This window comes from Salvelinus namaycush, chromosome 10, assembly GCF_016432855.1.
Source record: "Salvelinus namaycush isolate Seneca chromosome 10, SaNama_1.0, whole genome shotgun sequence".
In the NCBI taxonomy this organism is placed as follows: domain Eukaryota; kingdom Metazoa; phylum Chordata; class Actinopteri; order Salmoniformes; family Salmonidae; genus Salvelinus; species Salvelinus namaycush.
This window is the reverse complement of record NC_052316.1, coordinates 25,771,040-25,786,458: the sequence shown is the minus strand read 5'-3', so window position 1 is coordinate 25,786,458 and position 15,419 is coordinate 25,771,040. Positions and strand designations below refer to the sequence as shown.

Sequence of the window (15,419 nt, the reverse complement as noted above, 5' to 3'; positions counted from 1 at the left end):
TAACCACTGCCTGACTGTTTGTGTAACCACTATTACTCATTCCTTCACTGGAATCAGGCCCTCCCTGAGCTCTGACATTCAGATGATCAGGCCCTCCCTGAGCGCTGACATGCAGTCTCATGGAAACCTCCAGAAACACAGTAGAGAAGAGATTAGGGCATTGTTTTTTCCAGAAGTTATAATGATCAAAGAGCTTGTGATGTCCAAAATTAATACTATGGATGTTGTTTTGAGTACCATCACAAACATTTGTACTATAAACCAATTCCATGTGCCGTGAAGGGGAACTGGAGAAAGACCATTTAAATGAAAATTACTGAAAGGAGTAAGCTTCATATGCTAAATATATATATTTTTTTACATTTTAAGTTAAGTTGCTTGATGCAGAACATGTCAGATAATCATTTGATGGCAGAAACCACAGAGTAGAGATGAGGGGAGGATTTTATTACATAAAGAACCATTATCAATTGTTATGTCTAATACTTACAAATGAATGTATTGTGCAGAGCAGAGGAACTGGTAAAGACTAAAGATTATGAACACAAATTACTGATATTACACATTTTATTTTCTATTTCAATTAATACAGTTGAAGTCGGAAGTTTACATACACTTAGGTTGGAGTCATGAAAACTCGTTTTTCAACCACTCCATCAATTTCTTGTTAACAAACTATAGTTTTGGCAAGTTGGTTAGGACATCTACTTTGTGCATGACATAAGTAATTTTTCCAACAATTATTTACAGAAAGATTATTTCAATGTATCACAATTCCAGTGGGTCAGAAGTTTAAAGGCACAGTCATCTTAGTGTATGTAAACAGCTTGGAAAATTCCAGAAAATGATGTCATGGCTTTAGAAGCTTCTGAAAGGCTAATTGACATCATTTGAGTTAATTGGAGGTGTACCTGTGAATGTATTTCAAGGCCTACCTTCAAACTCAGTGCCTCTTTGCTTGACATCATGGGAAAATCAAAAGAAATCAGCCAAGACCTCAGAAAACAATTGTAGACCTCCACAAGTCTGGTTCATCCTTGGGAGCAATTTCCAAACGTCTGAAGGTACCACATTCATCTGTACAAACAATAGTATGCAAGTATAAACACCATGGGACCACGCAGCCGTCATACCGCTCAGGAAAGAGACGCATTCTGTCTCCTAGAGATGAACGTACTCTGGTGCAAAAAGTGCAAATCCATCCCAGAACAACAGCAAAGGACCTTGTGAAGATGCTGGAAGAAAAAGGTACAAAAGTATCTATATCCACAGTAAAACAAGTCTTATATCGACATAACCTGAAAGGCTGCTCAGCAAGGAAGAAGCCACTGCTCCAAAACCACCATATAAAAGCCAGACTACAGTTTCAACTGCACATGGGGACAAAGATCATACTTTTTGGAGAAATGTTCACTGGTCTGATGAAACAAAAATATAACTGTTTGGCCATAATGACCATCATTATGTTTCGAGGAAAAAGGGGGAGGCTTACAAGCCGAAGAACACCATCCCAACCGTGAAGCACGGGGGTGGCAGCATCATGTTGTGGGGGTGCTTTGCTGCAGGAGGGACTGGTGCACTTCACAAAATAGATGGCTTCATGAGGAAGGAAAATTATGTGGATATATTGAAGCAGCATCTCAAGACATCAGTCAGGAAGTTAAAGCTTGGTCGCAGATCTTCCAAACAGACAATGACCCCAAGCATACTTCCAAAGTTGTGGCAAAATGGCTTAAGGACAACAAAATCAAGGTATTGGAGTGGCCACCATAAAGCCCTGACCTCAATCCTATAGAAAATTTGTGGGCAGAACTGAAAAAGCGTGTGCAAGCAAGGAGGCCTACAAACCTGACTCAGTTACACCTTAGCCTGACAGAGCTGGTGTATGTAAACTTCCGACTTCAACTGTATGTTCCGAAATGTTGACATACAGTATATTATATCAATCATTTCCCCCTTTAGATTTTCAGTAAAGTTGCTTTGTGCAGAAAATGTCAGAACCGTTTGATTGAAACCTCCGCAGGGACAGAAGGGGATACTGAGTGTTTTTCTGATCCACACCCCTATCTGTGACCAACAGATGCCTATCTGTATCCCCAGTCATGTAAAATCTGTAGATTGTTGCCTAATTAATTCATTTCAATTGACTGATTTCCTTATATGAACTGTAACTTAGTAAGATCTTTGAAATTGCTGCATGTTGCATTTATATTTTGGTTGTTTGTGTGTGTGTGTGTACAAAATATAAAGAATGGTCAATCACACAAAGGACAACCAGGCAACTTGACACAACTGTGGGAAGCATTGGAGTCAACATGGGCCAGCATCTCTGTGGAACGCTTTCAACACCTTGTAGAGTCCATGCTCCGACAAATTGATGCTGTTCTGAGGGCAAAAGGGTGCAACTCAATATTAGGAAGGTGTTCTTAATGTTTTGTGCACTGTGTATATTAAGAACTCACTCAACTTACTATTGAGAGTAAGAATAGTAGAATACACCAGGTACATTTTCGAAACTTAGTTGTGCATCAGCAGTTTTTCTGTCAGTCACTGACAGTTACTCAATTAGCCATGTCAGTTAACCATTTTTAGATTGGTTTAGTTTAGCCAGCCATCTAAACTTGATTTAAAAACTTTGTTAGTCATTCTCACTCAAATATCAAATGAACATGGCATAAGTCATTAGAAAATGTGTAGAATTGCATTCTCTCTCTATCCCCCAACCATATCTTGCTAAGGGCCTCCAAAAGGCTGTCCAGAGCTAAGGGTCAATAGACACTGCTGGATACCATTCTTTGAGTGCAGAGTGGAGGCGCAAGTGTGTCAGTGTCACTTTCCTGTAAACCCAGGTTAGTTAACGTTTGGGGGTTCTGAGTCGATATGACTTCTTCCTTCGCATGGTTAGACCGCACAAACACCATACACACTAACACCCCATACCGTTCTCAGTTCTTACGAAGTGCAGCAGACTCCCGATGAAAGCAGGCTGAGTAGCTGTAAGCTTTTTCATGTGGCAGTTTCTACTTCCCACTGTGTGTGCTTCTGAAACTATCATTTTCTGCTGCATCACTGTTTACAAATAAAAATATACATGCACAATCCTCTCTAACTTAAATTTTTATTTATATAGGTGCAGCAGTCCCCCTACTCTACCCAAAAGCTCAAACTTTCCTCATAGGTCATATGTAGTTCTGTGGGGCCGTGAGTACAAGTGAGGGGTTTTCTCAAGAAGTCTTTCTAGGTTGTCCTCTTTGTCTGGCCCCACGGTGAGATGAACAAAGTGGTTAGAAGGGCGCAGGTCAGCTAAACACCCCACTTCCTCTCTCTGTAGCGTTGCACTGTGCAAAGACCCCACTAAGGAGAGGTGTGCAATGGTTTGGAGAGCATATTAAAGAAACACTTTTTCAGTGTTTAATGACACTGTAATAAACTATCACTGCGTCTTTAACTTCCATTTTCTAAGTCTGTGAGCGTATGTGCACATAGATGTATGAAAGTGTGTGCGAAAAGTGTAAATTAGTTTCTCTACTCTGAGGTCATTATCTACCTGCCCTGCAACAGCACCAGTCACCTGTCTAAGTTTCATTTTGACAGAGGAGAGGATGGCGAGAGTGAGTGCGAGGTGGTGTGAGCTTGTCACAGACCCACCCAGCATGGGGGTGGAAGCTGTGGGTTCCAGTCGCCTTGATAATTAAAAAAAAAAAAAATGTAAGACCAAGGCTCAGATAGAAGCACACACCTCCTGCACACAGAGGCGACACACACTCCTCTCACACAGACTGCACCATGAGCGGTACCCAGGGCTATATATACCCCCAGGTGTTTCTAGTGGACCGCAGTGGAGGTCCACAGCCGTCGGTCCAACCTCCAGGCCTGGTACCTTGCTGGTCCTTCCCTCCTGCCCAGGAGAGGGTAAGGGAGCAGGGCAGGGCCAGGGGCTGCAGGGGGGTTGGCTCCTGGAGCCTGGTTGTGGCTTTGCTGTTTCTACTGCTGCTGGTGTTTGGGGCTCTGGGGCTGGGAGCCTACCAGATACACAGGCTACAGACTCAACTGGATGGGATACAACAGGTGAGGGGTTTTGCTCAGTGTTTGGGTGGGGTTCTCCTGGAGCAAGTCTGCTCTCTGATTTCTATTTGTATCAAAGGGTCTTTGTATCTCGTCACTTCTGTCTCATAATGCTCTTTCTGTAGGATATTATAAGAGCATCTCTTTGCAATGACACTGCACTGCTCCTCTGCAAAAAATATCAATGAAATGGATGCAGGGAGGAATCTGTGGCAGTTCATATTTAGCATCTTGTTGCATTTCATTGTTTTGTTGTTGGGAACCTCTTAACTTACTGATGAGGAAAACAGGCATATAGAGAGCAATAGTAATGGCAACTTTTTGTGGGCACTAACTCCACCATGGCTCTTTGGGCAAAATTTTTCCTATGGGGGTTTTGGATAAATGCTGAAAATAGTCTGTGGTAAACACATGCTTAGGAGATCTTATGTTTTGTTATTTGATCATCTTCATCAGCTAACGTCACTTTTTGAGTTTAAGCATTTATGTGCTCAAAACGAGCACAAAAAAGGCTTAATAATTCATAAAGGTCATGTTAACTGACTGATATCATCTAGAACAAAATGCATAATAGCCCCTAAGACTGTGATAACCTCAGATCTCATTTTTGGCATTTAACCTCAAACCCTATTTTTTATTTCCCCAATAGGGGCAACATTCATTTCCCTCATAGGAATAGCAGAACGAAACGGACATAATTCACTTCTGGCTTCAAGTACTACAAGCTGGCGAGCTCTATAGTCTCTGTTTTTTCCTCCCTAAAATGCATTACAACATGCAACAACTGTTGAAAACTCTGAACCTAAAAATAGATGATTGTGACCACTGGAAATTGAGTGGGAGACTGGTGAGAGGTAGGTGGTACAAACAGACTGAGGTAAAGTCTAGATGAAAAAAGGTTTGACTTTGACTTTCGTGCAGGATTTATTGCTGCCTCTGCATCTCAGACTATTAAGTAGCAATGACATTTAAAGACCGGAATATGTTCAGAATTGTGGTCACCAGTCCAGCGCTGCTACAGGATATCCTTGACTCATATCAAAGAACACGTTCAGAAAGGAGCTGATGTTCAGCGCACATTAGCGCAACATTTCTCTTTAACCCTTAACCCCAAAATGTAATTTAAAATAACCTGTGTGTATGTTAACGTGATGTGACATTGATGTCTTTTTTCTTCTTATTTCACAGGTTAACATTGAGAGCCAAGGTTGTGCACCTGAGAAGCTAGTGGGTGACCTTCCAGAGTCTGATCCAGACACAGGGAAGAAGGCCAGCAGACCTGCAGCACACGTCATAGGTAAGTAAGCTGGGGTGTGCAGGCTATTGCTCCAGCCCTTCTCAAACACCTGATTCTAGTAATCGGCTGCTAATCAGGATCATGATTAACTGAATCAGGTGTGCACCCCTGATGTAGAGTAGGGACTGTAAAATCCAGTGAAGTCTCATATCTAACCCCACTCTCCCTGCTGTCTCCCGTTGTCTCCTTCAGGCCGTATCGAGAAGGATGTTTCCCAGAATACCTTGCGTTGGGAGCCCAAGGCAGGGCGGGCCTTCACAGAGGGAGGCGTGGTCTATCGGGATGGTGGTCTGCAGGTCAACGAGACTGGGCTCTACCACATCTACTCCCGGGTGCAGTTTGAGGCCAATCACTGCACCCCTACAGATGCCTTGGTTCACTCTGTGTTTGTGAGGAGGCCCTGGAGCTCAAAGCCTCTCACCTTGATAGAGTCGCACAGGGAGGGCTACTGCAGCTCAGGCTCTAATGGGCGTGTCTGGACCTCTGGGAGTTACCTGGGCTCCACATTGCAGCTGGAGAAGCAGGACTGGGTCTATGTGAACGTCTCCCACCCAGCCATGCTCAGCCACACTCATCATGCCAACTTCTTTGGACTCCACAAGATCTAGCAAAAAGGATGAAATCTGGAGTTGGTTTCAACTGATATTTCACTCAGAAAACCTAAACACTAAAATGCTGGAGAAAAAAGTTGTATTTATTATGATAAAGATCTGACACTGATTCCAGCTGCAGGTCTGAATGTATGTTCATTAGAACACAAAAATTTGCATGTTTGGGATTTTATATACGTCAACAGGGATCCAATTTTTTATATTCTAATAAAGGTATTAAACCTTTTTTTTTTTTAAGTTCAGACAGATCTTTGTCAGATGTGATTGTATAACAGGAGGATGATTCGTGTTCTTTTATTGTGTTTTTGGTTTGTGTTTTTTGCTATGTCCCTTACATTTTGTTCTCTCAATCTGTCACTCCATCGCTTCATTAACATTTTTTTTTAATGTAACCTTTATTTAACTAGGCAAGTCAGTTAAGAACAAATTCTTATTACAATGACAGCCTAAATATTTCATCACAGTTTGCAGACCTCCAAGTTTATGGTTGAGCCGGTGTGGACATGAAACTAAGGTTAGGGTGGGGTTGAGATATGAAAAGGGCTGACTGATTTACAGTGATTATACAGAACTGTGGGGAATTGTGTTTCTATCGCTGAGCACGTTGGAGTCTGGCCCTGAATGACATGAAATTAAATGCTTACTTTACACTAAAGTCATTTTACCCACAAACGCAAGCAGACTTTCCCCTGTAATTGTCAGGTTGTGCGCTACTGGTGTAGAAGTCAGGTGCAGGAGAGCAGAGAGTTGTGATCAGGCGCACACTTTATTTGGCAGAAGCAAACAACAGACGGACGTAACTGCGTCAAACAAACCTCCAGCCAAAGGCAAAAGTGAAAAGTGCAACAAAGTCACCAAGATGCAAAATGTTTAACAATTAAACATACTACGGGTTGAACATGGTACCTGGAGAAAAAACAGCCTGGCGCGTCATACAAAACACGTAACAAAAACAATTCCACACAAAGACATGGGGGGAACAGAGGGAATATATATGTATGTGATTAGGGAATGTAAACCAGGTGTGAGGGGAAACAAGACAAAACACATGGAACAATGAAAAGTGGAGCGGCGATGGCTAGAAGGCCGGTGACGTCGACCGGAAGTCGTGACAGTACCCCCCCCCCCCCCCCCTTGACGCGCGGCTCCAGCAGCGCACCGACACAGGCCTCAAGGACGACCCAGAGGGCGAGGCGCAGGGCGATCCGGCCGGAGACGGTGGAACTCCAGCAACATTGAAGTGTCCAACACGTCCTCCACCAGAACCCAGCACCTCTCCTTCGGACCGTACCCCTCTCACTCCACGAGGTATTGAAGGCCCCTCACCCGACGCCTCAAATCCAGGATGGACCGAACGAAGTACGCCAGGGCCCCCTCGATGTTCAGAGGGGGCGGACGAACCTCCCGTACCTCAGACTCCTGGAGCGGACCAACCACCACCAGCCTGAGGAGAGACACATGGAACGAAGGGTTAATTCGGTAATCGGGGGGAAGTTGTAACCTGTAACACACCTCGTTCACTCTCCTCAGGACTTTAAATGGCCCCACAAACTGCGGACCCAGCTTCCGGCAGGGCAGGCGGAGGGGCAGGTTTCGGGTCGAGAGCCAGACCCGGTCTCCCGGTGTGAACACCGGGGCCTCACTGCGGTGACGGTCCGCGCTGGTTTTTTGGCGCGACGCTGCCCGCTGGAGGTGAACATGGGCGGCTTCCCATGTCTCCTCCGCGCACCTGAACCAGTCATCCACCGCAGGAGCCTCGGTCTGACTCTGATGCCACGGCGCCAGAACCGGCTGGTACCCCAGTACGCACTGGAAAGGGAAGAGGTTGGTGGAGGAGTGGCGGAGCGAGTTCTGCGCCATCTCTGCCCAGGGCACGAACGCCGCCCACTCCCCCGGCCGTTCCTGGCAATATGACCGCAGAAGCCTACCCACATCCTGGTTCACTCTCTCCACCTGCCCATTACTCTCGGGGTGAAAACCTGAGGTAAAGCTGATCGAGACCCCCAGACGTTCCATGAACGCCCTCCAGACTCTCAAGGTGAACTGGGGACCTCGGTCAGACACTATATCCTCAGGCACCCCGTAGTGCCGGAAGACGTGTGTAAACAAGGCCTCCGGAGTCTGTAGGGCCGTAGGGAGACTGGGCAGAGGGAGGAGACGACAGGACTTAGAGAAACGATCCACAACGACCAGGATCGTGGTGTTTCCCTGTGAGGGAGGAAGATCGGTCAGAAAATCCACCGACAGGTGTGACCATGGCCGTTGTGGAACGGGTAAGGGATGTAGCTTCCCTCTGGGCAGGTGTCTAGGAGCCTTACACTGGGCGCAAACCGAGCAGGAGGAAACATACTGTAAACCCTCACGTCCTTTGCCAAGGTGGGCCACCAGTATTTCCCACTCAGACAGTGCACCGTCCGACCGATCCCCAGAGGAGGGTGAGGTGTGGGCCCAATAGATCAGCTGGTCACGGACAGCAGACGGAATGTACAGACGCCCGACGGGACACTGGGGGGGAGCGGGCTCTGTACGTAACGCCTGCTCAATGTCCGTGTCCAGCTCCCACACGACCGGCGCTACCAGGCAGGAGGCCGGGAGTATGGGAATCTGATCCATGGGCCGCTCCTCTGTCATACAGCTGGGACAGTGCGTCTGCCTTCACATTTTGGGAACCTGGTCTGTAGGACAGGGTGAACACAAAACGGGTAAAAAAAACATGGCCCACCTTGCCTGACAAGGTGGGCCTGCTTTATCTTGGCCAGGTCGCAGTTGCAAATGAGAACTTGTTCTCAACTAGCCTACCTGGTTAAATAAAGGTGAAATAAAAAATAAATAAAAACAAGGATTCAGTCTCCTCGCTGCCCCGATGTACTCCAGGTTGCGGTGGTCAGTCCAGTTGAGAAAAGGGTGTTTAGCCCATGTAGAAAGGAGTGGGTGTGTAGAAAGGAAAGTAGTGGGTGTGTGGACAGGAGTGGGTGTGTCGAAAGGAAAGTAGTGGGCGTGTGGAAAGGAGTGGGTGTGTCAAAAGGAAAGTAGTGGGCGTGTGGAAAGGAGTGGGTGTGTCAAAAGCACGTTGTTATTGGTTAGACTGTTCAGATTGAGCTGTGTTGTTTTTCTTCCATTACCAGGTGACTGCTGTACATTGAGTTACCATACCGCAAGAGTTTTGACTTTTGTTTTTAAACCAGAGAATGAGTCTGAGTTGTATTTCACTGTTAGTTTTACACAAATAATTGTACATTTTCAGTTGTAAACTGACGATTGATTTTGATTAAAGTATTGACGATGGGTGTACTGTTGTTTAGTGTGACAGTCACCCTGATATTGGCTACCAGGTAGCTACTTCCCACTCTGTTGCTGGACAGTAGTGCTTGTCATGCAGACGCAAACGGCACTGTGTCCTGTTCTTTTTATGCCCTTCCCATTGAGTTGTAGACTAGTGTAATGTATTTCCTCTTCGTCTGAGGAGGAGTAGCAAGGATCGGACCAATATGCAGCGTGGTAAGTGTCCATAATAGATTTTTAATAAATCAAAATGAACACAGAACAAAAATAACAAAACACAAACAATCGAAAAGGTCCCGTATGGTGCAAACACTGAAACAGGAAACAACCGCCCACAAAACACAATAGGAAACAGGCACCCTAAATATGGCTCCCAATCAGAGACAACGACTGACACCTGCCTCTGATTGAGAACCATACTAGGCCAAACACATAGAAATATAACAACAGAACAAAACATAGAAAAACAACATAGAATGCCCACCCCAACTCACGCCCTGACCAACTAAAATAAAGACATAAAAAAGGAACTAAGGTCAGAACGTGACAACTAGACTGTAGCCTATGTATCAAGGTGACATCTAGATGGATATCAATATAAGTTATTTCTTGTGTAGGCTGCTGTCCTACTTGAAAAAATAATAATGTGGGAGAAAAAAATGGCCAAGTTAGCTACCACCGGCAACACGACCGTGATACCCAGTAGGAAGCACCTGTGCACTGGTCGCTGGCTTATCTCATCATGCAGTCCAATCAGACACGCCAAACAGTCTTGAGTGGCAACAAATCTGCCCAATTAACTGATTAGATTTCCATACACCCATACTTTTCAACACACCCACTTGCCCATACTCCGGTTGCCATATTGGGCTGCAGCTACCCATACTGGAAGCAACCCGGATATATGTATCGGAGTATGGAAACCTCAGTAGATTACCTTGGACCCAGTCTCCAGTTATTGTTATACCTCAGCGCTTCATATCCGTGAGTCTGCACATTTTTGCAGGATCTGAAACCGGATTAAATACATACAGTTGAAGTTGGAAGTTTGCATACACTTAGGTTGGAGTCATTATAAAACTCGTTTTTCAACCACTCCACAAATATCTTGTTAATTAACAAACTATAGTTTTGGCAAGTCGGTTAAGACATCTATTTTGTGCATGGCACAAGTAATTTTCCCAACAACTTTTTACGAATAGATTATTTCACTTATAATTCACTGTATCACAATTCCAGTGGGTCAGAAGTTTACATACACTAAGTTGACTGTGCCTTTAAACAGCTTGGAAAATTCCAGAAAATTATGTCATGGCTTTAGAAGCTTCTGATGGGCTAATTTACATAATTTGAGTCAATTGGAGGTGTACCTGTGGATGTATTTCAAGGCCTACCTTCAAACTCATGGGAAAATCAAAAGAAATCAGCTAAGACCTCAGAAAAAAAATTGTAGACCTCCACAACTCTGGTTCATCCTTTAGAGCAATTTCCAAACGCCTGAAGGTACCACGTTCATCTGTACAAACAATAGGATTCAAGTATAAACACCATGGGACCACGCAGCCGTCATACCGCTCAGGAAGGAGACGAGTTCTGTCATCTAGAGATGAACGTACTTTGGTGTGAAAAGTGCAATTCAATCCCAGAACAACAGCAAAGGACCTTGTGAAGATGCTGGAGGAAAAAGGTACAAAAGTATCTATATCCACAGTAAAACGAGTGCTATATCAACATAACCTGAAAGGCCGCTCAGCAAGGAAGAAGCCACTGCTCCAAAACCGCCATAAAAAAGCCAGACTACGGTCTGCAACTGCACATGGGGACAAAGATCGTACTTTTTGGAGAAATGTCCTCTGGTCTGATGAAACAAAAATATAACTGTTTGGCCATAATGACCATTGTTATGTTTGGAGGATAAAGGGGGAGGCTTGCAAGCCGAAGAACACCATCCCAACCGTGAAGTACGGGGGTGGTAGCATCATGTTGTGGGGGTGCTTTGCTGCAAGAGGGACTGGTGCACTTCACAAAATAGATGGCTTCATGAGGAAGGACAATTATGTGGATATATTGAAGCAACATCTCAAGACATCAGTCAGGAAGTTAAAGCTTGGTCACAAATTGGTCTTCCAAATGGACAATAACCCCAAGCATACTTCCAAAGGTGTGGCAAAATGGCTTAAGGACAACAGAGTCAAGGTATTGGAGTGGCCATCACAAAGCCCTGACATCAATCCCATAGAACATTTGTGGGCAGAACTGAAAAAGCACGTATGCGAGCAAGGAGGCCTACAAAGCTGACTCAGTTACACCAGCTCTGTCAGGAGGAATGGGCCAAAATTCACCCAACGTATTGTGGGAAGCTTGTGGAAGGCTACCCAAAACATTTTACCCAAGTTAAACAATTTAAAGGCAATGCTACCAAATACTAATTGAGTGTATGTAAACTTCTGACCCACAGGGAATGTGATGAAAGAAATAAAAGCTGAAATAAATCATTCTCTCTACTATTATTCTGACATTTCACATTCTTAAAATAAAGTGGTGATCCTAACTGACCTAAGACAGGGAATTTTTACTCTGATTAAATGTCAGGAATTGTGAAAAACTGAGTTTAAATGTATTTGGCTAAGGTGTATGTAAACTTCTGACTTCAACTGTAGCTAGTTAAATCAGAGTTAAATGCCAACAAGATGATATTCGCAATTACACTAAGCAAGAAACAAACAACCAAAACATGATTTCAGTATGAATTCAGTAGACCTACCATTTACCATTTACATTTTGCGGACCCACACCTATGGTGTATATTGTCATTAGCTAGCCACTCTAGCTAGCTAGCAAGCTCTAGTCTAGTCCATGTGGCTAGCTAGATCACCAGCGGTGACAGTGAGGTCCATATGAGATTCTAGGCTCTAATAAGTAAAGAAAATACAGTTTGATGAGCTAGTTAAGTTAACTAGCAATGTACAGTACCAGTCCAAAGTTTGGACACACCTACTCATTCAAGAGTTTTTCTTTATTTTTACTATTTTCTACATATAGAATACTAGTGAAGACATCAAAACTATGAAATAACACATATGGGATCATGTTGTAACCAAAAAAGTGTTTTGAGATTTTTCAAAGTAGCCACCCTTTGCCTTGATGACAGCTCTGCACACTCTTGGCATTCTCTCAACCAGGTTCACCTGGAATGCTTTTCCAACAGTCTTGAAGGAGTTCCAACATATGCTGAGCACTTGTTGGCTGCTTTTTCTTCGCCTCTCCCGAGTCCATACCGAGTTGCAGTGATGGGACAACACTGTAACAACCAATTGGATATCACAAAATTGGGGAGAAAAAGTGGTAAAAGTAAAAAATAAGATGGCACAATCGATCATGGTTTTTAATTTACGGATAGCCAGGGGCACACTCCGACACTCAGACATCATTCAGAAACAAAGCATTTGTGTTTAGTGAGTCCCCCAGATCAGAGGTAGTAGAGATGACCAGGGATGTTCTTTGATAAGTATGTGAATTGGACCGTTTCTGTCCTGCATAGCATTCAAAATTTAACGAGTAATTTTCTCTGTCAGGGAAAATTAATGGAGTAAAAAGTACATAATTTTCTTTAGGAATGTATTGAAGTAAAAGTAAAAGTAATCCAAAATATAAATAGTGAAGTAAATTACAGATACCCCAAAAAACGACTTAAGTAGTACTTTAAAGTATTTTTACTTTATAAGGATTTTCAATTTTCGCCTAAAATGACATACCCATATCTAACTGCCTGTAGCTCAGGACCTGAAGCAAGGATATGCATGTTCTTGATAGCATTTGAAAGGAAATACTTTGAAGTTTGTGGAAATGTGAAATAAATGTAGGAGAATATAACACATTAGATCTGGTAAAAAATAATACAAAGAAAAAAACATGCGTTGTTTTTGTTTATTTTTTGTTCCATCATCTTTGAAATGCAAGAGAAAGGCCAATATATGACTTAGGAATCTAGGCGCAGTTTAGATTTTGACCACTAGACGGCAGCAGTGTACGTGCAAAGTTTTAGACTGATTCAATGAACCATTGCATTTCTGTTCAAAATGTTTTATCAAGACTGCCCAAACATTTTCAAGTTCATAACTGTGCACTCTCCTCAAACAATAGCATGGTATTCTTTCACTGTAATAGCTACTGTAAATTGGACAGTGCAGTTAGATTACCAAGAATGTAAGCTTTCTGCCCATATCAGATATGTCTATGTCCTGGGAAATTGTATTGTTACTTACAACCTCATGCTAATCACATTAGCCTGCGTTAGCTCAACCGTCCCGCGGGGGGACACCGATCCTGTAGAGGTTTTAACTACTTTACACCACTGGTAAAATGTCACTATTGTATATGAATTGTATATTATTAAGATACAGTACCTTGAACATTTATGGATCAAGTTATTTTCTCTGTAAACTTTTTTGACAAACTGATTTGCATTTCTGGGGTGAGAAGGGACAAACTAAATGAGAAATGGCAATCCAGAAAAAATGGAAATACAGCCTAATTTGTGATATCAAATGCCAACTTACACTTTAAGATGGGGAATGCAACCAAGCTCACATGAAACCATTCATGAATAAAAATGATCTGAAGTACGTAGGCTCCTACCTGCCGAGTTTAAACAATTATAGATACTCCAAAATAGATTGAATGGGCTTGTCATTCACAATACTGATGAAAAATCTAGTGCATTGATTTAAATATGGGTATACGAGGACATCTAGTGGGCACCGGGTTTTTCATCCTCGTCACTAGCTATCATAAATGTGTATCCCCCTTCACAAGCTTGATGTTGGGTGAGTCCCCTTTCCTATGCAAAAAAACAACTAGAAATATTATGCACTTACATACAATTATATATATTTGATGCAGGTATTTACTTTGCAACATATATTGTAAATAACTAGAACAAATTATAATTGCAGGAGCTATGCATCTGTATACCGGCATTTTTATATACCTCTACTAGCCAGCTAGATGGAGCAGTCCAGTCCCAGAGAGGCAGTTTGTTCTGCATGCCTTTTAAACTTCGATACAATGTGTCATCATGCATTTGTGCATGTACACTGGTAACTATCAAAGCCATAAAAAAATATAATGGCCATCTTGCTAGCTAATTTAGCTACCTCATCAATCAGTCTTTTCTGAGCTATTTCTGCACAATGGCAATTATTAAAGCCTTGAATCTGGTCATCTAGCTAGCCGGAAGCCAGCAGGGTTGCACCAGTTTCCATTGGACTAGAGCTTGCTAGGCTGGCTAGCTTCGGTAGCAGCCTATGCTGACTAGCGTCTCTAGCATGTTAACGTTAGCCAGCTAGCTAATGTCGATACACTAGTTGTGGGTATGCAAAATCAAGGAAATGGTACTGAACTCATGACAAGATCATGTTTCGACATTGTAGTGGCTATTGCGGTTTTGTTTGTTTGTTTTTTGCTTAGTGACATTGGTAATACCATATTTATGGCATTTAACTTTAATTTCACTACCGGTATGTATCTACTCCGGTTTCGGCATGAGAGATAAAGTCCCAAATTCCATTGAGATACTGTGAGAATTTGCCCACTCACGAATAAGGAGACTCAGAAATAAAAGATCCAGTCCAAAATGTTTACTAAACAGTGCTTGCTAAAATGTATGCTACGATGAGTAAATAGTATGCAGTTTAAGTATGTAGTACGCTACCAGTGACTGTGTTGTTCGCAATTTTAACCTGTGCCATAAAGCTTCAGCCTTCTTGGCATAGTTCCTAGCAGTGGAGATTTTAGCATGTAAATCTTGGTGGGGCAAAATGTTGTTGTTTTTCATGATGCAACACTAAACAATACATTAATTGCACTATAAGGGTGAAAAACGGTGCCCATAAACTGTTAGGGCCTACATAAAGCTGTCCCAACAGTAGCGCTTTCTTTTCAGCACCATGGAGTGAATCCTTACCACCACTACACCTGGCTATCAGCAGAGCCTTGTCTGACAGCGAAACAGTTCATTCAGCCTCATTTACTGCCTTTTTAAAAAACATAGCTGATATGGCTGACTTACCTAAACAATGTGGTTTTTACTGACAATTGAGATGTACAAACTATGGCATAAGGGAATGATGAGCGGAATGTACAGCGACAGAACTCAGAACATA

At 43.1% G+C, this 15,419-nt stretch overlaps 1 protein-coding gene across 1 annotated transcript; it reads left to right on the top strand.

Annotated features, from left to right (window-relative positions):
- The first annotated feature begins 3,786 nt into the window (after positions 1–3,786).
- On the top strand, positions 3,787–6,431 carry LOC120054895 (tumor necrosis factor ligand superfamily member 6-like). The gene is made up of 3 exons (XM_039002614.1): positions 3,787–4,068; positions 5,254–5,362; positions 5,555–6,431. Exons 1-3 carry the CDS (start codon positions 3,787–3,789, stop codon positions 5,968–5,970), a joined length of 807 nt encoding a protein of 268 aa, XP_038858542.1. The 3' UTR covers positions 5,971–6,431.
- The last annotated feature ends 8,988 nt before the right edge of the window (positions 6,432–15,419 follow it).

Bases quoted from the DNA above. Each gene is read 5' to 3' on its own strand.
- LOC120054895 (XM_039002614.1), top strand. From the start codon at position 3,787: ATGAGCGGTACCCAGGGCTATATATACCCCCAGGTGTTTCTAGTGGAC. The intron at 4,069-5,253 runs GTGAGGGGTTTT...CTTATTTCACAG, and splicing joins AACTGGATGGGATACAACAG to GTTAACATTGAGAGCCAAGG. The intron at 5,363-5,554 runs GTAAGTAAGCTG...TGTCTCCTTCAG, and splicing joins ACCTGCAGCACACGTCATAG to GCCGTATCGAGAAGGATGTT.